At 45.4% G+C, this 25,377-nt stretch overlaps 1 protein-coding gene across 4 annotated transcripts; it reads left to right on the top strand.

Annotated features, from left to right (window-relative positions):
- AAR2 (AAR2 splicing factor) lies at nucleotides 1-21,905 on the top strand. Of its 4 annotated transcripts, XM_047771177.1 has the most exons (5): nucleotides 4-303; nucleotides 1,981-2,050; nucleotides 2,983-3,791; nucleotides 8,080-8,309; nucleotides 20,595-21,905. In XM_047771177.1, the coding sequence occupies exons 3-5, from the start codon at nucleotides 3,035-3,037 to the stop codon at nucleotides 20,760-20,762; spliced, it is 1,155 nt and encodes a 384-aa protein (XP_047627133.1). In that variant the 5' UTR covers nucleotides 4-303; nucleotides 1,981-2,050; nucleotides 2,983-3,034; the 3' UTR covers nucleotides 20,763-21,905. The 4 variants fall into 4 exon arrangements, with proteins under 4 accessions (XP_047627134.1, XP_047627133.1, XP_047627132.1 ...); XM_047771178.1 differs by lacking the exon at nucleotides 1,981-2,050 and having other exon boundaries at nucleotides 1-73; XM_047771176.1 differs by lacking the exon at nucleotides 1,981-2,050.
- The last annotated feature ends 3,472 nt before the right edge of the window (nucleotides 21,906-25,377 follow it).

The raw sequence follows: 25,377 nt of genomic DNA, 5'->3' as shown, positions 1-25,377 counted from the left end.
CCCATCCGGCGCCAAAGCGGAAGAACTTCCGGTGGCTTCCGTGGTTTCTGAGCCGGGGGCAAGGTTCGAGTCTGTGAGTGCGGCCTCATGTCGTCTTTCAACTGCTCTGCTTTCGTTGTGTGTGGCTGGGCCGCTTCTCTTCCTGACTCGGGATCGCGGAGGGCCCTGAGCTAGGGCACCCAGCCGGGTCTGCGGCGTTCCTGTCTGTGGCCCCGTGGTGGGTCCCAACTGTCTCTGCGGGCCTTGCTCCCTGAGGAACCGGCACTAGATAAACCGTCGCCCGGACTTCCTTGGGTACCCAGGGTAACTTGCTTTTCTCCTAACCTTAGGACTTGGGGGGCCTGGAAGCCTTGGCTCTGCTTGACTTGGTCCTGTCCTACTCTCTGTAACTTCGGATAAGATCTTTTTCCCAAACCAAGCCTTTGTTTCTCCTCTACAAAAAGCATATCATGCTTTTATTAAGTAAATGTTTACCAAGCGTCTAGTAAGTGCTAGACATACAAAAAAACTTAAGTCTCCTAGAGGCGACAGCCCTTTATTAACATTTGCAGAATTGCTGCTCAGATAAGTGAAAGGACAGGGCACCATGAGAGTGTGTCATAGGAGACCTGACCTAGCCCCAGGGCAGGGAAACTTTGCTGAGAAGGTGACTGAGAAAGGTGATTTGAGAAAGAGGGAAGGGAAGAGTTTTCTATCCCCGGAAGCCTCCTGTTTGAAGGACTGAAAGGGGCCAGACTGAAGAGCAGTTGCCAGGGACCATGCCACGCAGGCCTTGAAGGTTTATGGTAATAATTTTGGTTTGCCAGGAGCCACATGGGGAGCTTATCACAGAATGTTAAATGTGGGCGGTGACATGCTTAGATTGGCTCTTTGAGAAGGTCACTTCTGCTGTTGGAGAAGGGATTGGAGGAGCAGTCACTCTTTGGACAAGCCATATGGTAGCTTAGAGTAAGGAGGTGGTAGAGAGAAGTGGATGGATGTGACTTTCTGCATTCCAGGGCCTTTACTTAGTGCCAGGCCATGTGCCAGCTGCAGAAGACATAGTGAAGAGAACTACAGTTATGAAAATAGAATGAAAGGAGTGTCGTTTTCAAGGAGGAGCACACAGATGCCACCAGGAAAGATAGTTAATTGATGAGCAATTATTCTAAATGCCATAACTGTTTATTTAGCAAATATTTACTAAATACTTTCTGAATTCAATATTGGGAATAGGAAGATGAAGATAAATTATTCAGAGCAGTGGCTTTGAAACTTGACTGTGACCTACAGTAACAGATACATTTTATGTTGTGAGCAAGAGTCCATTACAAATACACAAAGCTTCAGAAAACAGTACTTAGCTTTACAACTTATAATGCACTCTGATTTTTAAAAATTCTGCCCTTTTATTTAAAAAGTTAATGCTTGTTGAGATCCTCTAAATTGATTTCTTAACCCAATAATGGATTATGACTTGCAGTTGAAAAAAAATGTGAGTTTAGAGTGAGAGTCATTGGTAGTGGTTTTTGGATTAAGACAATAAAATATGCCCTTAACACTTTTTGTTTTGTTTTGGTTTTGCTTTTTAGGGCTATATCCGCGCCATATGGAAGTTCCCAGGCTAGGGTTGAATCGGAGCTACAGCTGTCGGCCTATGCCACAGCCACATCAATGAGGGATGAGCACTGTCTATGATCTACACCACAACTCATGGCAATGCCAGATCCTCGATCCACCTGAGCAAGGCCAGGGATTGAACCCACATCCTCATGGATACTAGTCCTTTCTTCTGTGCCACAAAGGGAATCCCCTGCACTTAACATTTTTGGAAAAGGGTTCTTTTCCTCACGGTTTTATTTTGTTTTGTTTGTTTAAAATGAATAAAAAGAATTAAACAGGCAGCTGATTCTTCTCTTTGTGAAGTTTTAGGGTCTTTTATATGTCTGGCTAGATTGGAAGTTTCTAGATGGCAGTAACTTTTTACTTATTTTGCAAAAGCTTCTGTTGGTGCTCGGCGAAGATCCTGGCACAGTGCAGCCGCTCCAGGATTATTTGTTGAATTGAATAGGTAGGTGTCTTGGGACTAGAAGGTTAGATAATGTTCTGTTTAGATTAGTTCATGTTGGAACAATTCTTATAAATATAAAGGTAGTATCTGCTTACAGAAGTTTTATCACTGTGTCTTCATGGGTAGTTCAGAGGTAGATAACATAAATGTTCTCAGGTCTTTCTCTTCTAAATAGTGATTTGAGGCCAGCCAGGCTACCTGAATCCATTTTGGGTGAGTGGTCCAGAGCTGCCACTGATTGTGGACCCTTTGGGAAGTTGTTTCACTTCACTTTCACTATAGTTCACTCCCTGGACTTTAGGTTTTTATAAGTAAGAGGAGAAGGGGGTTGTGGTTGTGGTTGAAAACTTCTCCAGTGCCCAAAACATTTGTGAATTTTAGATACTAAGCACTCATTTTCCACCTTCTGTCCATCTCTGGGCTTTCCCTGGGGCTTATAGGAAACTGAGTGAGTAGATCTCAACTCTTCTGGGGACTTTCCAACAACAGGTTTTAGACAGGGTTCTAGTTTAAGACAGTTTAGGCAGAGTTATAAGAATGGACCATTCAGGCCTTCTCTGACTTCATCTTCTGTATGAGAAGGAGATCTGAGAGTAGATCCAGAGTGAATAGTGGAAAGAACATTGGCCTGGAGGGCAGGGTACCCAGATTCTAATTGGGTCCTTTTGTGAGCACGACACTTTTTGTAACATGTCTTTCTAGCTGTGAAGTGGGTGTTCGAAGTGAGTGTTTTTGCTCCTTAAACCAAGACACAAAAACCTTCTTCTCTTTGAGTCTCATTTTCTTCATCTGTAAAATGGTGCAGGGTTGTGTTGAAGATTAAGGGCAAAAATTATGTCAGGGGTCTAGTTCAATATCTGGCACATAGAGAATGCTCAGCAAGTGGAGCATCCTCCCCAGGTCTGGTTAACTCTGACTTTTTTCTTTTTCAGCTCTTCTGGAAGACTAGAGAAGTTTTCTTTCTGGTCACCTACCACTGGTTCCATGGCTACCATGCAGATGGATCCTGAGCTTGCCAAGCGCCTCTTCTTTGAAGGGGCCACTGTGGTCATCCTGAATATGCCCAAGGGGACGGAGTTTGGCATTGACTACAACTCCTGGGAGGTGGGGCCCAAGTTCCGGGGTGTGAAGATGATCCCACCAGGCATCCACTTCCTTCACTACAGCTCTGTGGACAAGGCCAATCCCAGGGAGATGGGCCCTCGAATGGGCTTCTTCCTCAGCCTCCAGCAGCGGGGGCTGATGGTCCTGCGCTGGAATGCAGTCCGGGAAGAGGTAGACCTGTCCCCAGCCCCAGAAGCTGAGGTGGAGGCCATGAGGGCCAACCTCCAGGAACTGGACCAGTTCCTGGGACCCTACCCATACGCCACGCTCAAGAAGTGGATCTCACTCACCAGCTTCATCAGTGAGGCCACAGTGGAGAAGCTACAGCCCGAGAGTCGACATATCTGTGCCTTCTCGGAGGTGCTGCCGGTGCTGTCCATGAAGCACACCAAGGATCGGGTGGGCCAGAATCTACCCCGCTGTGGCACTGAGTGCAAAAGCTACCAGGAGGGCCTGGCCCGGCTGCCTGAGATGAAGCCCAGAGCCGGCACAGAGATCCGCTTCTCAGAGCTGCCCACACAGATGTTCCCGGCAGGTGCCACGCCAGCAGAAATAACCAGGCACAGCATGGACCTGAGCTATGCCCTGGAGACTGTGCTCAGCAAGCACTTCCCCAGCAGCCCCCAGGATGTGCTAGGTGAGGAGGAACAGGCTCTTTGAGAGTGGGCCAGGGGAGGGGTATGTACTGAGGGGCTTTAGAACAGGGGACACATCTTGTGTTATCTAGTCCAGTGGTTCCTACACCTGGCTAGGAGGTGGTCTTGCCCAGTACAGTTGTTGAATATACAGATTCCCAGGCCTTCCCCCTGGAGACTGATTGAAGAGATCTGGAGTGAGGTCCCAGCAATTTATCTGTCTGTCTACCTAACAGAGGAGCACTGTAGGTGAACCTGAAGCAGACAGTCCTGTGTTTGGGAACTGATGGTGTGTCCCGGCCTCCCTGCCACCGTGTTTTACAGATTGAAGTTCATGGAGAGAAAGGACTTGACTTAGTGGTATGGTTGTAGTGATATTAGAGCCCAGGGCTCCTGGTTCTCAGGCCTAGCTGGGTTACTAGGGACCTCCCGTCTGCCCCTCAGTTTGCTCCTGACTCTCTAGGTTCCAGCCAGAGCGGTGATTTTTTTTTTTTAGGGCCGCACCCTGCAGCATGTGGAGGTTCCCAGGCTAGGGGTCCAATCAGAGCTATAGCTGCTAGCCTACGCCAGAGCCACAGCAACACGGGGTCTGAGCCATGTCTGCGACCTACATCACAGCTCACGGCAACACCAGATCATTAACCCACTGAGCAAGGCCAGGGATCGAACCTGCATCCTCATGGTTCCTAGTCAAATTCGTTTCTGCTGCTCCACGACAGGAACTCCGAGCAGTAATTTTTTTTTTTTTTAATTGTTAGAGTTTTTGTTTTGTTTTTTCCCCTTATTATAAAACGTAACATATTCATCCTAGAAGAAAAACAAAAATTAAATTACAAATCATACCACCTATAAATAACCACTTGTTTTACACTTTGTTGTATTTACTTTCCATCTTTTAGATATATATTTGTATGTATTTTTCAGTTTTTTAATATATATCTGTTTCCTTTTAGTCTCTTTAAAACTTCAGTTATAGGTATATATGTCTATATTTTTTTTTTACAAAAACAAGATTACAGTATATTTCATAACCTGCTTTGATATAAACATTTTTCCATGTCACTGAAATGGTCACTTCTCTTTAGTGGCTGCTGCTTATGTTCCTTAGTTATTGAACCAGCCCCTGTTGATGGATCTTTAAGCTGTTCCTATTTTCCCTATTATGCGCGTTGTCCCATGAGCATCCTTGTGTGTCCTGCATTCATTTAGAGTTGGGATTGTTGGATCAGAGTGTGCATGTTGCCAGCAGAAGGTCACGCGTTCTTACCACCTGGAGAGGCTCTTGCCCATCACCCTTGACATGGCATTTGACATGGCAATTTAGCAAAGGCCTCTTCCAACTGGATAGTTGAAGATTGACATCTTGTTTAAATTTATATTTCTTCTATTACAGCAAACATTTGTCACATCTTTAACAGCTCTTAATATTTTTTCTTTTACAAGTTGTCAAGTATATGCATATTTGTCTGTTGGAAGATCAGTGAGAATTTTGAATATATGGCCTCTTATATAATTTGGCACAGCTGATAAAAAGGGACATTTTAAGGGGTGTGTCTATTTTCATTTAACAAGTAACACTTGAAATTCTGGCTTAAAAAGGAACAAATCCAGGAGTTCCCTTAGTGGCTCAGCAGAAACAAATCTGACTAGTAACTATGAGGTTTCGGGTTTGATCCCTGGCCTCACTCAGTGGGTTAAGGATCTGATGTTGCCATGAGCTGTGGTGTAGATTGCAGACACAGCTTGGATCCCGCGTTGCTGTTGCTGTGGCATAGGCTGGCAGCTGTAGCTCGGATTTGACCCCTAGCCTGGGAACTTCCATATGCGGTGGGTTGGGTCCTTTGAAAAGAACAAAAATTCTCTTTTCTACCTCTTAAACATTTCAGTTCTTCAGAAAAGGTCTTGTGAAAAGGTCTGTTGCAGGGATCACTGTATCTTCATGACAGCTCTTTGAAATTATTTCTGATCTCATAATTTAATTTTAGACTAGGACAGAAATGTATGAATTGAAATAAATGCCCTAAATTTAGAGAATAAGCTTGTATTTTCACAAATTAACAAAGTAAAGCCAACTGAAGAAGCAGATCATTAATCTCTATCATGCAAAGAAAAATTGACTATATTTTGAAAATATTGATCAAATGTCCAAAATGTCTAGACCAGGTAGCTATTTGCATAAAGCAAACTTAGTTCCACAAGCCTGGAAACAGGGAATTAGTTAGAGCTCCAGGTCTCTGGAGGAGACAGATCAGACACCACATGTGTTGAAAGAGGTGTTTGGTGTTGAGGACATCTATTCTTTTTATGGCCCACGTGTAGATATACCACAGAAGCCCTCCTTAAATTTGAAGCCAGAGAGAACGTCTCTGATCAGCAACAGTATATCTTGGCAGCCAGAGGCCCAGCTCTTGGCCAAGGACAGTGGCTTCTGGATTATCAAGACTGTTTGAGACAGGCATCTGGTGGGCATGTGGGAATAATAATTAAGATTTCTTGAGTGCTGCCTTGTTAGGAATATTATATTTGTAGGGATATAATATTAATATATATTAATCTTCCCTACAGCCCCCAAATAAGGCAATTGAAGCACAGATTAACTTGTCCAAAGTCATGTAGCTGCAAAGTGGCGGAGCTGAGATTTGAACCCCATTTGGCTCCAGAGCCCATGCTCTTAGCCACAAGCTGCTCATTAAATAAACATTAAATCACACAGCCCTGTGATTAAACAAGAATAATTTTATTATTATTTAAAACAAGTAATTATTTTATTTTGTTTCATTTTATTTTATTTTATTCTATTTTATTTTATTTTATTTTTTTTGTCCTTTTGTGTTTTCCAGGGCCACACTCGCGGCATATGGAGGTTCTCAGGCTAGGGGTCTAATCAGAGCTGTAGCCGCCAACCTACGCCACAGCCACAGCAACGCGGCATCCAAGCTGTGTCTGCGACCTACACCACAGCTCACAGCCATGCCGGATCCTTAACCCCCTGAGCGAGGGCAGGGATCGAACCACAACCTCATGGTTCCTAGTTGGATTCGTTAACCACTGAGCCATGATGTGAACTCCCAAATAATTTTAAAGTGCTTATGAATTTTCCTGTTCTGAGAAGCTCTATAACTGTTCCACCCATAAGAAATTTGTTTTATCTTTCCATTGTTCAATTACCGAGCATTAGATATGTGTCCTTGGGGAAGTCATTTGACCTCATGAATAAAATGAGACAAATGCCACCTTCCGTGACAGTCTCCTGGAGCTGGGCTGAGGATTACCTGGAGTGGTGCAGTGTTTCCCTGACCCTGCAGTAGACCATCTGCATCAGAATCACCTGAGGAGCTTGTTAGAGCTCCAGATACTGAGGCCCTATTATCTGTCCTCAACAAGTTCTCTCACGGAGAGGCTTTGGCAGCTTTATTATTTTTTATTTTTATGGCTACACCCTCAGCATGTAGAAGTTCCCAGTCCAAGGATTGAACCAAGCCACAGCTGTGATCCATGTTGCTGCTGTGACAACACCAGATCCTTTAACCCCACCACAGAGGGCCAGGGATCCAACCCATGCCTCTGCAGTGACTGGAGCTGCTGTAGTTGGATTCTTTTTTCTTTTTTCTTTTCTTTTTTTTTTTGTCATCTTTTTGCCTTTTCTAGGGCTGCACCTAGAGGTTCCTGCGGCATATGGAGGTTCCCAGGCTAGGGGTATAATCGGAGCTGTAGCCGCCGGTCTATATACCACAGCCACAGCAACGCCAGATCCGAGCCGTGTCTGCAACCTACACCACAGTTCAGGGCAATGCCCAGATTCTTAACCCACTGAGCCAGGGCAGGGATCAAACTCGAAATCTCACGGTTCCTAGTCGGATTCGTTAACCACTGAGCCACGGTGGGAATTCCTGTAGTTGGATTCTTAATCCACTGTGCCACGGTGGGAACTCCTCGGCAGCTTTATTTTTTAACAAGTTCTAGTAATTCAGATGGGAAGCTAGTTTGGGGATCCACTTGGCATAATATCTATGGACACAGTTTGTGGACTTTTTCAATGCTGTAGCCCTTCTCCTGCAGTCTGATTTTACAGAAATCCAGGATCAGTTTGGTTTGTCATGGCTTGAGATGTAGCAGTTCAGCAAAGCTTTGTTGAGTAGCTGCTAGGTGTAAAGCTCCTCCATGCCAGGCTCTGGAGGAGTGACAAGGATAGAAAGCCCCTGCTGCCGAGGTCCAGTGGAACTAACAGCCTGTGGGAGTCAGTTGGTGCTCCCCTCGCTCAGGATCGTTTCTGCTCTCTGCGCCTTTCAGGTGAGCTCCAGTTTGCCTTCGTATGCTTCCTTCTGGGGAATGTGTACGAGGCATTCGAGCACTGGAAGCAGCTCCTGAACCTTCTGTGCCGGTCAGAAGAGGCCATGGTGAAGCACCACACCCTCTACATCAACCTCATCTCCATCCTGTACCACCAGCTTGGTGAGATCCCCGCTGACTTCTTTGTGGACATTGTCTCCCAGGACAACTTCCTCACCAGCACCTTACAGGTGAGCAGGCTTTTGGCTGATGCCCAGGTGGGTCAGAATTAAGACCAAGGTGTGTGAAAGCACCCTTGCAGGCTTACCTTTTCGTTTCTTGCTTTTCTTCCTTGAGCCAAGTTTTCTTCATTTCACTTTCCTAATCGTAGGCTGTTCACTGGTTCTCTCTCTCTCCTAATCGACCGACTATAAGTTCCTTAATGCCAGAGGCCCTCTCTGTACAACCTTCTCCTTGCTTTGCCCCCACAATGCCTAGCACTGGGGTGCATGGCATTTGAATCAGCCCCACCCCATGAGCTACTTGGCTCAAAACAATTTTTCTTCCTCCCTGTAGCTGAAAGTTGCTGCTATCCAGTAGGACAGAGTTTTGAAGCTAGTTATTCCCCAGGAAACATCTGCAGCTCCTTAGATCTCATTTAAGCATTAAAGTAACTTTGATTTCCTGTTCAAACAAAATGTGCCAGTTTCTGCAGAGATTCTCTGACAGAAAAAGTGAAATTTGCTTTTAACTTAGCAATTAAATTTTCATTATGAGTGGTAATTAGGGAAGAAGCTTCAAACAACTTACAATCTTCATCCTGTGCTATTTCCTCCCTTTGCAAACAGATTAGCTTCCTTTATGTTCTTGGGACAGCCTCTGTCACTCACATTTTGTAACTTCTCAAGTATAGAAGAGGCAGAAGCTGCAAGCTGTCAGTTTCTATACTTTCTGTTCCATGACTGCTTTCTTATCCATGCATGTGAGACCCCCACAAAGCCTGCTCCCTAAAAGGTGACAATTGACTAACCTCCTACTCCCACCTATGAAAAAGGAAGAAATGAATAGTCAGTAAATGCCCTTTGTCATTTAATAGGCACATGTTTATCTCTCTATAAGGATTCCCTCATTTACTCTCTCTGGAGCACTGTAGGGCAGGGAGGATGATTCCCATTTCAGAGATGAGACTCTGAGACTCAAAAAGGTCATTTATGTAAGGTCACATAGCTAGTTAGTGTCAGAGGCAGGATTTGTACCCAGCTCTGAGTCTAGGTTTAAGGCCTGTGCTTACCCCCTGCATATTGAATGCAATGTAGATTTCCCCAAAAGAGTCTTTTTTTTTTTTCACCTGTGGCATATGGAAGTTCCTGGGCTAGGGGTCAAATCCAAGCTGCAGCAATGTTGGATACGAGCCACATCTGCGACCTACACCACAGCTCACAGCAATGCCAGACCCTTAACCCACTGAGCGAGGCCAGGGGTCAAACTCACATCCTCATGGATACTAGTCAGGTTTGTTACCACTGAGCCACAACGGGAACTCCCCCCTAAATATTCTTGATTGACATTAGTAGAGACACCATCAGGGGCCTGTTTCTCAGAGGTTCAGAACACTTTTCCATAACCAACATACTGTTGAAAGAATCTCTGTGATCAGGCAGCTGGCATAAAACTCTGGAAGTTGAAGGACTTGTATAAACCATGGAAATGAGTCATTCTGGCTGATGGTTTGAGCCTGGTGTATTCTACTTGAGAAGAGTTATAAAACTACCCTTTTATTGATTCTTGGTATAACAGAAATTAAATCCCTTAATCCTTCCTCTGTAGGGGAAATCTGCCCCAAAGTTACTGGGTTATGGGCTGCAGAGCAGTAGGAGGCTGATGCCTGCTGACTCACCTCTGGCAGTGGCTGTGGCCCATGGGAGTACGTGCTTCCCATGTGATGTGCGTTAATGCTGTCATGCAAACACACGAGGGCCACACTGTATCACCGGCTGTCCCAGCCGTTGTTGGCACAACCAACAGCTGAGCTCTAATTGCTGAGGCTTTGTTGCCAGCAATGATTTGCGAAGCAGAAAGGGCCCAGCTGGATTGCTAGATGTCCAGGTGGAGTGTGCAAAGCTGATGGTTAGAAGAATTCTGTCTTTAGACTTTTCACCAAGAAAATTTGATATCATTATTTGGAAAAATCCACGATGTGTGCCTTTAAAAATATATATATCAAAATGTGTTTTTTGAGCATCTCTCTTTATGTACAACATTCTCCTGAAAGTGTTGAGGAATCCATATATGAGTTAGCCTGTTTCTTAGAGGTATAGGACACTTTTTAAAACCAGCACACTGTTGGAAGGGTCCCTGTGATCAGGCAGCTGGAAGTTGAAGGGCTTGTGCAGAAACATCTCTTCATTGGTTTAGCGGGTATTTGATGAGCACCTGCTGTATACAAGGCCCTATTCTAGGATGGGAAATATAGCTGTGAACAGGAGAAACAGTCTCTGACTTGGAGTTTGTATTTTGGCAGGAAAGTAAACATAATTTAATCAGATAACTCCAGATGGCAGTAAGTGTTTTAGAAGGCCTGCCATTTCCCTAACCCAGGCCTTTTGTTATCTAGACTGCATCAGAATTTATCAACTTCTATGTTTACCCCCATCAGTTCACCTGTCCCCCACACTGCTATCACAGTGCACCTCTGATCCTATTTCTCTGTGCTCCTCATTGCCTAAAAAGTTAAAGGCCCAACCAGAGGTCATAAGGTCCAGTCTGATCTGACTCCTAACCTGTTCTCCGGCTTCTCTTTCCTTTCCCTGTTTTCCCCATCAACTCCAGCGGCAGTGGTCTCCTTGCAAGTCGCCAGACATGCCATGCTGTTTTGTGCCTTCTTTTTTTTTTTTATTGTAAAAAATACATAACATGAGATTTACCCTCTTAACAAATTTTAAGTATATGGTACAGTATGGTTAACTATATGCAGAGTGGATCTCTAGAAGTTTTTCATCTGGCAAGACTAGAACTTTATAACCATGTTTCAGGCCTTCTTAACTGGACCCTATTTTCCCTCTGCCTGGTATGTACTTGTTCATCCTACCAGAGGCCCTCTAGGCACCCCTCTCTGTGAGGCCACCCCTGATCTCACTTCTTTCCATACTATCAGCTGACTTTATACTTGTCACTGTTATGTTGCACAGGTTGTGCTTGCTAGAATGTGTATGTTTTCTACCTGACTCCCAACTGAGCCATGAGCTTTCACCAGAAGCCTATTTTTTGTTTATTTGGTTATCTTCAACATCTAGTTGAGGCCTAGCACTTATCTTACTTTGTGTTACTGGGTGTTTTTAGATGGACAGAGTGCATGATTCCTGTGGCAGTGTAAGTAGATGACCCTAATATGATAGGAGTGAATAGTGAAGTCTGATCAAAGGGCATTAGGAGCCCCAGAGAGGGATTTGGTTCATTCAGCCTGGGGTTGAGATTTGAGGAGACAGAGGGTCAGGGATGGCTTTTTGTGAAGGGGGCCATTTGACCATGAGCTTGAAGGATGACAGATTTTTGATGGGCAAAATGTGGAAAGGATATTAAAAACTTTTTTCTCTTTTTCGATGGAGAGTTACATTGATGCCTTCTTGGCAGTGAGATCCAGTCCCCCTGCTCGCAGGCACTCACTCCGGGTGTTTGTGAGGGAATGAATCAGCCCATAAAAGCCTTCCTCAGCCAGCTGCCTGCTCTCCCCACAGGTAGTCAAGTAAGTGGAACTGGCTTTCTTACCTCGGAGTTTAAATGGCTACTTCCCATGGAGAGGGACTGGTGTTTGTGTGTGTGAGCACTTAAGGACAGCCAAATCAGCTTGTATCAAATCAGCCACGTAATGCCCTCTGCCATTAGAGGCCCTTTTGAATAGATGCCACTGGTTTTTACAAATCCCATGGATTTAGCTTGAATAAAAGTTATTTGTTTTACAAAAATAGATACCATTTTTTTCTTTTATTTGGAGCAATTTGAGTCATCGCAGTTTGTTTAAAACCAATGAAAGGATAATCTGAATTTAATAGTATGTTAGACAGTGAGTTATGTGCAAAATAAGGACTTTTTTTTTTTTTTTTTTGCCATTTCTTGGGCCGCTCCTGCAGCATATGGAAGTTCCGAGGCTAGGGGTTGAATTGGAGCTGTAGCCACTGGCCTACACCAGAGCCACAGCAATGTGGGATCCAAGCCGTGTCTACAACCTGCATCACAGCTCACGGCAATGCCAGATCCTCAACCCACTGAGCAAGGCCAGGGATTGAACCTGCAACCTCATGGTTCCTAGTCGGATTCGTTAACCACTGAGCCACCACGACGGGAACTCCCAAAATAAGGACTCTTATTGCTGATTGCATCGCATTGAGGCATATAGTCATGTAACCTATTTTTTTAAATACCTTTAGTCACAATAGGCTGTATAGGCTTTCCAGCTTTGTTTCTTGCATTTAGCATTCTAAATGCTAGTGTCTACCTTTAACTCTGAAGAGAAAACACTAGCTCTGACAATGATGTCTATAGTATAGGCAGACCTCAGAGACCTTGTGGGTTTGGTTTCAGACCACCACCGTAAAACGACTATCACCAAAAGTGAGTCACAAGATTTTTCGGTTTCTCCGTGCATGTAAAAGTCATGTTTATGTTATACTGTAGACTATGAAGGGTGCATTAACATTATTTCTAAAAATAATACCTTATTGCTAAAAAATGCTAACCATCATCTGAGCCTTCAGTGAGTTGTAATCTTTTTAGTGGTGGAGAGTTTGAAATATTGCAAGAATTACCAGAATGGGACAGAGATATAAAGTAAACAAATGCTGTTGGAAAAATGGCGCTGACAGACTTGCCCAGTGCCGGGATGCCACGGACCTTCAATTTGTAAAAAACACAATATCTGTGAGATATAGTAAAACTACGTATGCCTGGATTTTTATCATAACACCAGCTATGATAAATTTCACCTGCCTACTCCTACACCTCTTGCCATCAGCTATCACTTCGGCACACTTAGTCTGCAGTTACTTCATTTAGCCCTTACAACAGTGCTAGGAGTTAAGTATGTAATCCCATTTTACAGATGAAGAACAGGAGGGTCATGTGATTTTGCCCAAGATTTCCAGAGCTGGTGGATGAACTCTGAATCTAAAGCCCACTGTGGTGGGCTCTAGTATATGATCAGAGCCCCACATGAAGCATTTCAAATTCTTTAAACTGATCTCAGAAGACATGACTCCTACTGCTTTTCTCCTTCCTGGTGATCATTGTGAAATGATAGTCCTGCTTTTAACACGACTTTCTTCTGCAAGTGGAAGTAAAATGTACTACCTCTGGTTAGTTTCATTCTAAGTTGAATAATCATTTAGGAATTGAAAAAATTAGGACATTTTATTTTTTCAATCAAGCCGAAAAATAGGATAAGCGGTAACTCAACTACCTACCTGGTAGTTTGGATTTCTCAAGGTGTCCTGACTGAACTCAGTTTATTTAACTTGGGTTTAAAGGAAAGCTTTCATATTTCTGACTAAAGTAATTTACAGTTTACAATATCTTAATGATGAAAGTATTAATACCTTTTTTTTTTGTCTTTTTGCCTTTTCTGGAGCCGCTCCCGTGGCATATGGAGATTCCCAGGCTAGGGGTCTAATCGGAGCTGTAGCCACCGGCCTACGCCAGAGCCACAGCAACGTGGGATCCAAGCCACGTCTGCAAGCCACACCACAGCTCACAGCAACGCCGGTTCCTTAACCCACTGAGCAAGGCCAGGGATCAAACCCGCAACCTCATGGTTCCTAGTCGAATTCGTTAACTGCTGCACCACGACGGGAACTCCAGTACCTTTTTTAACATTTGAAGAAGATTGCCCAATGGGTGTGCTTTTAGTTTTGGATAAATGCAAATGTTTGTGAACTGTTAGTATCCTATTCCAGAAGTTTTTAAAAAATATCCAGGATTAATCTTCTGATATTAAGATGATTCATTTCTCAGCGATTTTTAAGTTTACTTGATTTCACATTAGTATATAAAACAACCAGATTATTACTAAATTTTCATAAAATTAATTTAAAAACAGGAGAATCAAAGTATATTGTTGTTTGAAAATGAGATACTATCTAAACATCCCTTCTTTTGAATTGTTGAGTTTTTAAAATATCAAGTTTGTAAATTCAAGGGATAAAAATAGATCAATGGATGGCAGGAGCTGGGGACAAGGGGGGGGTTTGCTCGCTAAGGGACAGCGTAAAGGAATTTGTTTGGAGTGACGGAATTGTTCAGTATCCCGATTATGATAATATATGGGCCTTCAAGCTCATAGAATTGGATACCAAAAGAAAAAATTGTAAACATATGTCTATTGATTATATCATGTAGTGGTTAATGGATGTATACATTTATCAAAACGAATTGAATACTTAAAATGTATGACTTTAGTTGTATGCAAATTTTACCTCAATAAAGTTGATTTTTTTCCTTTCATCACGTTAAGTATATCATGCCACTCCCTTCTGGCCTGCAGAGTTTCTGCTGAAAGATCGGCTGATAACCTTGTCAGGGTTCCCTTGTATGTTATTCATTTCTTTTCCCTAGCTGCTTTCAAGATTTTCTCTTTGTCTTTAATTTTGGTCAGTTTAATATGTGTCTCAGGGTATTCCTCCTTGGGTTATTTTATATGGTACTCGTTGTGCTTCCTGGATTTGAGTGAGTGGTTCCTTTCCCATGTTAGAGAAGTTTTAGGCTATTATCTCTTCGAATATTTTTTCTGTCCCCTTCTCTCTCTCTTCTTCTTCTGGCACTCCTATAATACAGATGTTGGTGCGTTTAACGTTGTCCCAGAGTTCTCTGAGACTCTCTTCATTTGTTTTCAATCTTTTTTCTCTTTTCTGTTCCGCATCTGTGACTTCCACTAATCTGTCCTCCACCTCGCTTATTCGTTCTTCTGCCTTCTGTGTTCTGCTGTTGGCTGCTTCTAATGGATTTTTTATTTCACTTATTTTGCATCTCTTCTTGCTTAAGGTTTATATCTTGTATCTCTTTGCTCTGTGTTTCCTGTAAATTATCCATCTTTGCCTCCAGTTTATTTCCAATGTCTTGCATCATCTTCAGCATCGAGAGTCTAAAGTCTTTTTCCTGGAGGCTGAGAGTCTCCTGATCACATAACTGTTTTTCTGGGATTTTTTTCTTTCTCCCTTATCTGAGTTATAGTTCTCTGTCTTTTCATTTTTATAGGTTTTTGGTGTGGTGACCTTTTTACAGATAATAGAGTTGTAGCCTCTCTTACTTCTGGTGTCTGCCCCCCTTGTGGCTGAAGTTGGTACCAGGGCTTGCTGTAGCCTTCCTGTAGGCTTCCTGATGGGAGGGACTTGTGCCTGCCCACTGGTAGGTGGAGCTGATTCCTATCCCTCTGGTGGGTGGGGCTTTGTCTCTGGGTGAGATTAGAGGGCTGTGTGCCTGGCGTGAATTTAAGCAGCCTGTTTACTGAGGGGCAGGGCTGTGATCCCACCAGGATTGTTGTTTGGCCTGGGGCTTCTCAGTGCTGATGGGTGGGGCCAGATTTTCCCAAAATGGCCACCTCCAGAGAAAGGCAGACTGATGAGTATTCCCAAGAGCTTTGCTTCCAGTGTCCTTCCCCCACAACAAGCCACTTTCACCCCTGTTTTCCCAGGAGGTCCTCCAAGAACTGCAGTCAGTTCTGACCCAGATTCCTATGGAGACTTTGCTTTGCCTGGGACCCAGTGCACGTGAAAGTCTGTGTGTGCCTTTTAAGAATGGGGTCTCCATTTCCCCCAGTCTCATGGAGCTCCTGTGCACAAGCCCCACTGGCCTTCAATGCCAGATGCTCTGGGGGCCCTTTCTTCCAGTGCCAGATCCGCACAAGTGGGAGTTTGATGTGGGGCTCAGAACTCTCACTCCTGTAGGTGAGTCTCTGTGAACCAGTTACTTTCCAGTCTGTGGGGCTTCCCACCTGGGAGGTATGGGGTTGTTTATATCACATAATCACCCCTCCTACCTCTTGAAGTGGCCTCTTCTTTGTCTTCTGGAGTAGGATATCTTTTTGAAAGTTTCTGGTCCATTTGGTTGAAGATTGCTCAGTATTTGGTTGTAAATTTTATTGTTTTTAGGAGAGCAGTTGAGCTCCAGTCCTTCCATTCTGACATCTTAATCCCATCCTCAATAAAGTTGATTTTTATAATGGTTAACCTAGGTGGTGCCCTGGGTCCTGGAGGCCTGCAGAAGGGGCAATTCCAGAAGCATCTGGTCTCCAAGCCCCTTGGCTTCCCCCAGGGCATTGCTGAAAATATCAAGGATACATTAGGTCTGTATCAAGACTAAAAGAAGGTCTTGGTAGGGAAGCAGGATTTCTGTTTCCCTGCTTGCTTGGCATTTATCACTTGCTCGGCAAGTGATAAATGCCAAGATTTATCACCATCCTCATCTGTACAGTGGGAATAGTAATATCCTGTCCTCCTACCTCCAGGTTTGTAGTAAATATGAGACTGACAAGTTCTTTAAAAAGGACATAGCTTTTTTCAGGTTAGAAGCCTAGTTTTCAGGCTGAGGCTCCTGTTATACCTGCCTGTAGTTGATGTAACCCCCAGGCAGTATTGGAGAGGTGGGTGAGGAGGATGAACGATGAGTACGAGCCCAGCCTGTTCCAGTCTGTCACTGTTGGCCATTGCCAAATACAGGATGATCCTTCCACCTCATTCATATCTATTCAATGAGCATTCTCTGGGCCCTAACTCTGGGGGTCACATTGATAATTAGGAAGTGATCCCTACTCTGAAGGGGCATAGATCACTGTGATGTGAGCAGAATGTGAGAAATGCCATAGGGAAGCTCAAGCCAGTGCTGGGGAGCAGAGGTTAGAGCAGTTCTTTTCAGCTTGAGTTTTTTTTTTTTTTTTTTTCCGTCTTTTTTGTCCTTTTAGAGCCACACCCATGGCATATGGAGGTTCCCATGCTAAGGGTCTAGTTGGAACTGTAGCCACCGGCCTACACCACAGCCACAGCAACGCCAGATCCAAGCCACGTCAGCGACTTACACCACAGCTCACAGCAATGCCGGATCCTCAACCCATAATCGAGGCCAGGGATCGAACCCACAACCTCATGGTTCCTAGTCGGATTCGTTTCCCCTGCGCCACGACGGGAACTCCTCAGCTTAAGTTTTTATAAGAGGCGTGTCACAAGGAGATGGCTTGTGAGCCAGTGGCATTCAGGGGCCTGGTAAATAAGCCACCTCCTCCCCAGGATGAGTCCTTTATTCTGTCTAGCAATCACGTAATTATCAAGCAATCATTTGATGCAGGCACTGTGTAAAAGGGAACCAGAAATGGATTTTCTGAGAACCTTTTATCTTTATTCTCCTGTTCATTAAACATCTAATGGTTCCTCTTTATACAGCAGACTGTGCCAGGAGAGGGGATGTAGGTCTGAAAAGGAGTCACTGCTTTGGGGTTGCTTGTCATCCCTTGGGAGAGCTTAACAGTTAATGCAGTGTTACTGACTGAGAGTGAGGCTTTGTTCCAGGTAACCCTGGGCATCAGGGCAATCCAGAGGGGCACCTGTTCCATCCTTGATCTGGGAGAACATCCCAAAGGAGGTGGCATCCGAGCTGACCCTGAGTCACTAGTAAAAGTTAGTAGATGAAGGAGGAGAAAGCAGAGGTGGAAGGTTGTTATAAGCAGAGGGAAAAGCATGTGTGCGTAGAGGCATAGAAGAGCCAATAGAGCGTGTTTGGGCAGCTGCTCTTCGTGGCTGGAGAGGGAGGGCAATATAGAGAGTAGTGCAGTTTACCATGTAAAGAGGCGAAACAGGAGAAAGCTTTTGCTAGTTCAGCCAGCAGGCTCCCTAGGACCTCTAGGGATAGACCCATGGGTGTGCAGGGCCTCCAGCGCTAATGCTGTTTGAAACAAGGCTTTTCTGCTTCCCGGATCAGGCCCTTCTGGCTTCACATTCTGCGCTCCAGAGCAAGCTCCATTACCTGCCTACGGACATGCCACCAGCTTCCCCACTGTCCTCTGGCCACCAAGCTTGCACAGCCCTTCTAATTAGTTATTGACCTGGCATTTTGTCGTGGCTATGCTTCCTGCTCCTATATTTAGTCGATTCCCAAGTAATGAAACCAAATTCTATAAAACCCCACCCTCTGCCAGCTTCTCCTTCCACACCCCATCCCTGTCACTTCTGTCCATACTATCACCCCAACAAAGTGGCTCTGAGCAATGAGTCTCACTCCTCCTGCTAACAGAAAGACAGTGGAGAAACGGTGGATGGGGAGGGGGTTGTCCCTGGAATCAGCTGCAGAGTGTACCTGTTGCCTTTGTCAGGTCAAGGCCCCTGGAGCCCAGATTCTTCCCGTGGTGCTCTGTGGGCCAGCTGTGGCATGAGGGTGATGTGCATTGAAGAGCTGCTTTCACCCTCACGCCCCTGTGTTTGGGGTGGTCCCACAGAGAGCCCGTGGGTAGTCTGGGGAAAATGACTCCTTCCTTTCTGGTAGTTTAGACCCTGCCATTTAACTCCTCTCAGCCTCCATTTCTGTAAAATAGGCATCCTAGTGTGTCTCCCCAGGGCCTTGTGAGGCTCCAGTGGGATACTCTAAAACTTCTTTGAAAACAGTAAAATAGTGTGAGAAGCAGTAATGGGTTTGCTGTCATTCTTAGAAGGGGTTGTGATCCCAGACAATCCAGAATGGAGTTTTACATGTAGAGAAAATCACTATTCACCGTGCCCATGTTCTTATTGGACCAAACTGAATTTAAAAGAATCAAAGCAAGGGATTACTATCCAGAATATGTAAAGAACTTTGATGACTCAACAACAAAAAAAACAACCTGATCAAAAATGGGCAAAGGACTTGAGTAGACTTTTCTCCAAGGAAGATATACAAACAGCCAATAAATAGGTGAAAAAACATTCAACCTTACTCATCATTAGAGAAATGCAAATCAAACCACAGTGAGACACCACTTCACACCCATCTGGCTAGCTATTGTAAACAAACAAACAAAAACAGAAAATAACAGATGTTGGAGAGAATGTGGAGAAGTTGGAACCCTTGTTCCATTCTGATGGGAATGTAAAGTGGCACAGCCATTGTGGGAAGAGAGTATGGCGGTTCCTCAGAACATTAAACAGAATTAGCTTATCATCCCAAAACTCTGCTTCTGGGTATATACCCTAAAGAACCGAAAGCAGGGACTCTAAAATATCTCTCTGTAAGAGGTATTTTTACACCCACATTCATAGTAGCATTACTTATAAGAGCGAGAAGGCAGAATAACCCAAGTGGCCATTGACAGATCAGAGTGGAAAACAGAATGCGGTGTATGCATACAGTGGACTGTCTTCGGAAGAAAGGAAATGTTGGCACCTGCTGCATGAGTGAAATGAGGACGTTATGCTAAGTGAAATAAGCCAGGCACAAAAGGACAGGTATTATAGGGTTCCATTCATATGAGGTACTTAGAGTAGTCAAAGTCCTAGAGACAGAAAGTAGAATGGTGGTTACCAGGGGCTGAGGAGCGGGAATGGGGAGTTACTGGGTATAAAGTTTCAGTTAGGGAGGATGAAAAAGTTCTAGAGGTGGTTGGTGGTGATGGTTGCATAGCAATGTAAATATACTTAATGCCACAGGCTTTTACTGTGGTTAAAATGGTAGGTTTTATGTACATTTAGTGCAGTTTTTATTTATTTATTATTTATTTTTGTCTTTTTGTCTTTTCTAGGACCGCACCCACGGCATATGGAGGTTCACAGGCTAGGGGTCTAATCGGATCTGTAGCTGCCGGCCTACACCACAGCAATGCGGAATTCGAGCCGTGTCTGCGACCTACACCACAGCTCACCAAAACGCCAGATCCTTACCTACTGAGCGAGGCCAGGGATTGAACCTGCAACCTCGTGGTTCCTAGTCGGATTCATTAACCACTGAGCCAATGACAGGAACTCCCTTTAGTGCAGTTTTTAAATGATAATCTTTTAAATGGTTAAAATGGTAGATATTGTATTATGCATATATTACCACAATTTACAAAAATCAGAGACAACTTTTAAAGGGAATAGAAACCTCAAATCAGCAGCCTGTGGCTCATTTAGATTAGAGCAGCAGTTCACCCTCAGTGGGTTAGGGCCTGGGACTTTATGGAATCCAGGGATTTAGAAGCCCCCCAGCCTTTCTTAGCCCCAGCTGGTATAGCTAACTACCTCTCACTTTGAGTTATTGCCCAGGTGCCCAGTAGGTCTCCCCAGAGGGTAGGCCCAGGGTGATGGCCCCACTGGCCTTACTGTCAGTGGGGCATCTCTGCTCAAGATAGTAATTTTCCATTCTGGTCCTGCCCCAGCTTCTCAGCTGGGCTTGGACCTTCTTTCTTGGTTGGGGGAGCACAGCAGGTGTCCTGGGCCTTTGCCAGCAGCAGCTGATCCATACGCCCCAGAGAGCTGAACACCCTGAGGAAATTTCCACAGCTCTCTTCAGCCCCTCTGTGTTCTCAAGAGTGACTTATCCTCTGTTCTCCATAGGTTTTCTTTTCCTCCGCCTGCAGTGTGGCTGTGGATGCCACCCTGAGGCAGAAAGCTGAAAAGTTCCAAGCTCACCTGACCAAGAAGTTTCGATGGGACTTTGCAGCAGAGCCTGAGGACTGCGCCCCGGTGGTGGTGGAGCTCCCGGAGGGTGTGGGGACCGGCTAACCAGGAATGCTCTCGCCCCGGGGAGGCCCCTTCCCTCATGGCTGCAGTCCTGGCTTCTCCATTCCTTCTTCCTACTGGAACCTGTTGGGGCACTAGCCCCACCAAGTTCTGCAGAAATGGAGCCAGAATTCCCTCTTTCACCAATAAATAAGTTCCTTCAGTGCCAGAGGGTCTATATCCTGTCGTAAAGGCCTATTTGTGATTCCCTGTCAGCCTGGCCTTGGTGCTGACCTAACTGAATTCCAAAAGACCTGCCTTGGCAGCAGCCTGCTTCCTTCCAGAAGAGAAGAAGTTGAGCCAGAGCCCAAGAGAACTGATTGCTTATTCCATAGAAGCATTAGAAAACAGGAATCCCTGGACTGCCCGGGAGTCTGAGATGTCAGTTGATGACTTTTTAAAAGGTCAGCAGAGGGTAACAGAGAGATGAGCCAGAATTTCTGCCTGTCTTTGTTAAATGGGAATACATATTACAGAAAACATGGCGTGTGACCCCTCTGAAGCCCCAGATTTGGAAGGGTTTTGGAGAAGACAGTTGGGTTGATTCTGATGAGCAGTCAGCTTTTGTTTTCTCCGTCTAAGCCTCTTTCTCCTGTCCAGGGGTCCCAGTGGATAGTCTTTCAAGATCGACCTCAGAGGCCTTGCCGGGGCCCTACCCCTCCCATCTGCTCCATTCTTAGGCGTCAGACTTAGAAGTGGGACTTGGCAACCCTCCTGTGCCCCATTCCTCACCACAGTCAACTGTGACTGTTTCTGATGACCTGGAGATTCAACAACAGAGAGAAGGTTCTTGCTTTAAGCTGGCTTCTCTTTGGCCCTGTTGAAGTTGTGCACCTTTATTCAAAGCTTCAGAAGTGACCTGGTCAGTCTAGATCTTCCCAGTCCTGCTGTAGCACCATTAGCCACAGGAGTGGGGATGCTCCGGTGTCTGGGAGACCTGAGGGCACACCCATCAGGCACACAGGCCCTGCATGACCTGACCTCACACTGTTGTGCTGTGACCTGAGCTGCTCTCCCAAGGCTGCAGCTCACACCAGGTTTCTGAATGAGAGTCCCTGCTGGTTAAGACTTTTGGTTCCACTTGTTTCCTTGGAGTTGTTTTTCCAGGAGCATAACATACATTAAAGTCTTTGAATTGAGTCTAAATCCCCTTGCGTGAGTCTCTTATAGTTAATCTGCCCGATTCCCAGCACAGCCAGGCAATGTCCCTAGGTGCACCTGTCCTTCCTCCTGAGCCCCAGGAGACCCTGCCCAATCTCTGCAGGCCCTGGAGGAGACAGGCAGCCGGCGACATGCAGCAGTTGCTGGTGGGGCTTCCAAGATGGACACATCTGAAGGAAGGATCCAGGCGCTGTATCTATATAGTAACCAGAAATTTCTCCTTGTGTGAATTTGCTGTTCTTTTTTCTCCCAAAAGCCCACTCATCAGAACTACCTGGGGAGCTTGTTAAAAGTGCACATTCCAAAGAAGTGAAGCCCTGATCCATGCATCAGCAGAGACGAACCCTGAAAACACTGTGCTGAGTGAAAGAAGCCAGACGCAGACCACGTGTATGATTCCATTCATATGAATAGTCCAGAGTTGGCAAATCCTTAGAGGTGGAAGGATTGTGGTTCCCAGGGCATGGGAGAGTGCAGAATGGGGATTGACTGCTAATGGGTACCAGCTTCCTTTTTGGGGTGCTGAAGGCTCTGGAGGTAGTGGTGATGGTTGCCCAACCGTATGAATATAGTAAAAACTACTGAAAGTGTACACTTTAAGATGGTGCAGAGGCAGTGAATCTGGATGTGGCAGATTCTGGGGCAAGCTTAGAGTTACTACCTGGAGTAACAGCAATACAACTTGGTGCCTAGAGCGCCACTCGGACAGAATTTGTCTCCCACTGGCATTGTCAGGACAGCACCTGGGAGTTGGATCATGTGCCCTTCTCTGAGCTTGTTGGTCTTAGGTCTACACAGACACTCCCCCCTCCACCTACGCACACAAGTGGGTGAAGGAAAAGTAGCTACAATTTATAAATGATGTGTTCTGTTACTTCACTTAATCTTCACAACAATATGTGGTAAGTGCTGTTATTGTCCACACTTTACTGATAGGAAAAATGGGCTCAGAGAGCTTCAATCATTTTGCCAGTTTCCCATACCTAGTAAGGATTGAGGACGAGAGTCAAGCCAAGCCTGTTGGTGTCTGTAGCTGAGCCCAGTGCTGCACTCATTGCTATGATTTACTCCTTTCCTGCCCTTGCATGTCCAAGACAGTCTTCCCCTCTTTCCACGTCCCCAGATCTAGCCTTGGCCCTGTTGACAGCCAGCTGTGTGACCTTGGACAAGCCATAAACATTCTCTGGGCCTCAGTGTACTTACGTATAAAATAAGAGCGTTTGCTTCGATTGGGAGATTCTGGTAGAGATACTCCAGGCTCCCTCAGGCTCCCTCCACTTAAAAATGGACCCTTGTGTTATTTTAACTGTTTTCTAAAGGGAGACTCCATTTACGCAAGATGATATGGCTATATTGACCAAAAAAAAAAAACAATAGTTCTCTTGTTTGGGGCTGGAGTGACACCAACTCTCTGTCTTCTCCTGCTTGTCCCAGATGGCAGTCCTCTCTGTGTCTTTGATGAATAAAAAATGTGAAAACAAATTAATAATTACTTAATGCTTGCAGTATTTTTGGAAGGCAGAAACCTTCCAAACAGAACCAGTGGCATTGCTGATCTCTAAGCTCCTTTCCACTTTTAATGCATCCGAAAGTGAAGCTATTGGCAGGGCCTGGCCTGATTTTAAAATCCCCTCAAATGCAGGTCTCCTGGGGTCTGGTTCTTATTTGCACGGCTGCTTTATCCTATTAACAGAATCAGCAGAGGTATCGACTTTACAACCCCTTCTGCTGTCCCTGTGACAAGCTCTCGCTGCTCTGAGCCCTCTTCTGCCTAATTTCTCACCACTTGAGCAGTGGAGGAGTTCCCTGCCACTCATTGCCTCTTACCGTAGGTAATTATTTTTCCAACGTCATCCCCTTGTAAATATTATTTAATATTCTCAGGGTGCTGTGACATGTTGGTTTCTCCAACTAATCAGACTTTGGCTTGACCGAGATGCCATCCCCTGCTGATGGGGCTGGAGATACAGAGAGAATGCCATGGCCAAGCCGCCTCTGAGTCACGTCCGACAGATTTAAAGCAGGATGGAGTTGGGAGGTTCACCTGAGCCACCTGCTGATACTGGAAGTGGCACTTCCTCACCTTGGCACAGACCACATCTGGCCCAGGCAGGCTTTGTTTTCCGTAGGCCCCTCCAGACCTTTCTATCTCAGCAGTGTGGGGGCTGCTTATTCTCCCCCCAAACCCTGGGCACCTGCTGTGGACTGGCCCCCCTGCTGAGATGGGGGGTGAGAGCCAAACCTCATGTCAGCTGCTCCCTGCCCCCCCCCTGCCAACAGCTAGGTCTTCTGTCCTATGGGCTCGATCTGGTGCTCACCTGCATGGACTTGGTAGATTTCTCTGGAAAATGGATCTTCAGGGTTCTCAGGCTGTCTATTAAAAATGCATGGTGGGAGGAAGTTAGGAGAAGTAGAGGGCTTCTCAGTTCAATGTCAGATGGCCTATTTGAAAGAAATTCCACAGGTGTCTCTTCCTTGGATCTCTGTCCTGCTTCTTCCCTCCCCAGATTTCGCCATTTTCTCTGTCCATCTCCAGAGGTTTGTTTTGTTTTGTTTTGTTTTTTGTTGTTTTTTTTTTAACCTGGCTTGAGTCTGGACTCTCCATGTCTAAGGGGATGCCAGCAGTTGGAGTTACATGGTGAGAAGAGGGAACTGTCACATGAGATGCAGTTGGAAACAAATGTGGGGGCTGCACCAGGGCAGAGAGGCTGGGAGAGCTGTCACAAAGGAGGAGGCATCTGCATCCAGAATGCAGAGCTGGGGCCCGTAGAAGAAACTGCACAGGGTGGAGCTTGGCTTTCTTCCTTCTTCACCCAGCTAATACTTTCTGAGCACCTGCACTGTGAGCTTACATTCTGGTTGGGGGGAGGGGTGTGTGAGGGGGGCAGGCAATAAGCATAAGAAGTAGATTTTATTTATTTTTGTCTTTTAGGACGGCACCCACGGCATATGGAGGTTCCCAGATTAGGGGTTCAAATGGAACTGCAGCCGCCGGCCTACACCAGAGCCACAGCAGCTTGGGATCTGAGTCTCGTCTGTGACCTACACCACAGCTCACAGCAATACTGGATCCTTAATCCACTGAGTGAGGCCAGGTATGGAACCCACTTCCTCATGGATGCTAGTCAGGTTCGCTAACAGCTGAGCCATGACAGGCACTCCTTATTTATCTATTTGAAGAAGTAGATTTTAGAGTGTGTTAGTTGTGAGAAATGCTCTGGAAAAAAAGTAGATCAGGATAAGGAAAAGTGAGAGTTCTGGCAGGGTAAGGGGGCACGTTGCAGTTTACATGGGGGGCATTTGAGCAAAGATTTGAAGGCTGAGAGCAAGTGAACCATGTGTGTATCTGGCAGAAGAGTGTTCTAGGCAGAATGAGCAGTAAGTGCAAAGGCCCTGGGGCAAGAGCATATCGGGTGTGTTAGAGGAACACCAGGGTGTCAGCATGGCGTGAGTGGAG

This window comes from Phacochoerus africanus, chromosome 3 (assembly GCF_016906955.1).
Source record: "Phacochoerus africanus isolate WHEZ1 chromosome 3, ROS_Pafr_v1, whole genome shotgun sequence".
NCBI classification, from domain to species: domain Eukaryota; kingdom Metazoa; phylum Chordata; class Mammalia; order Artiodactyla; family Suidae; genus Phacochoerus; species Phacochoerus africanus.
This window is presented reverse-complemented; position numbering and strand designations above follow the sequence as displayed.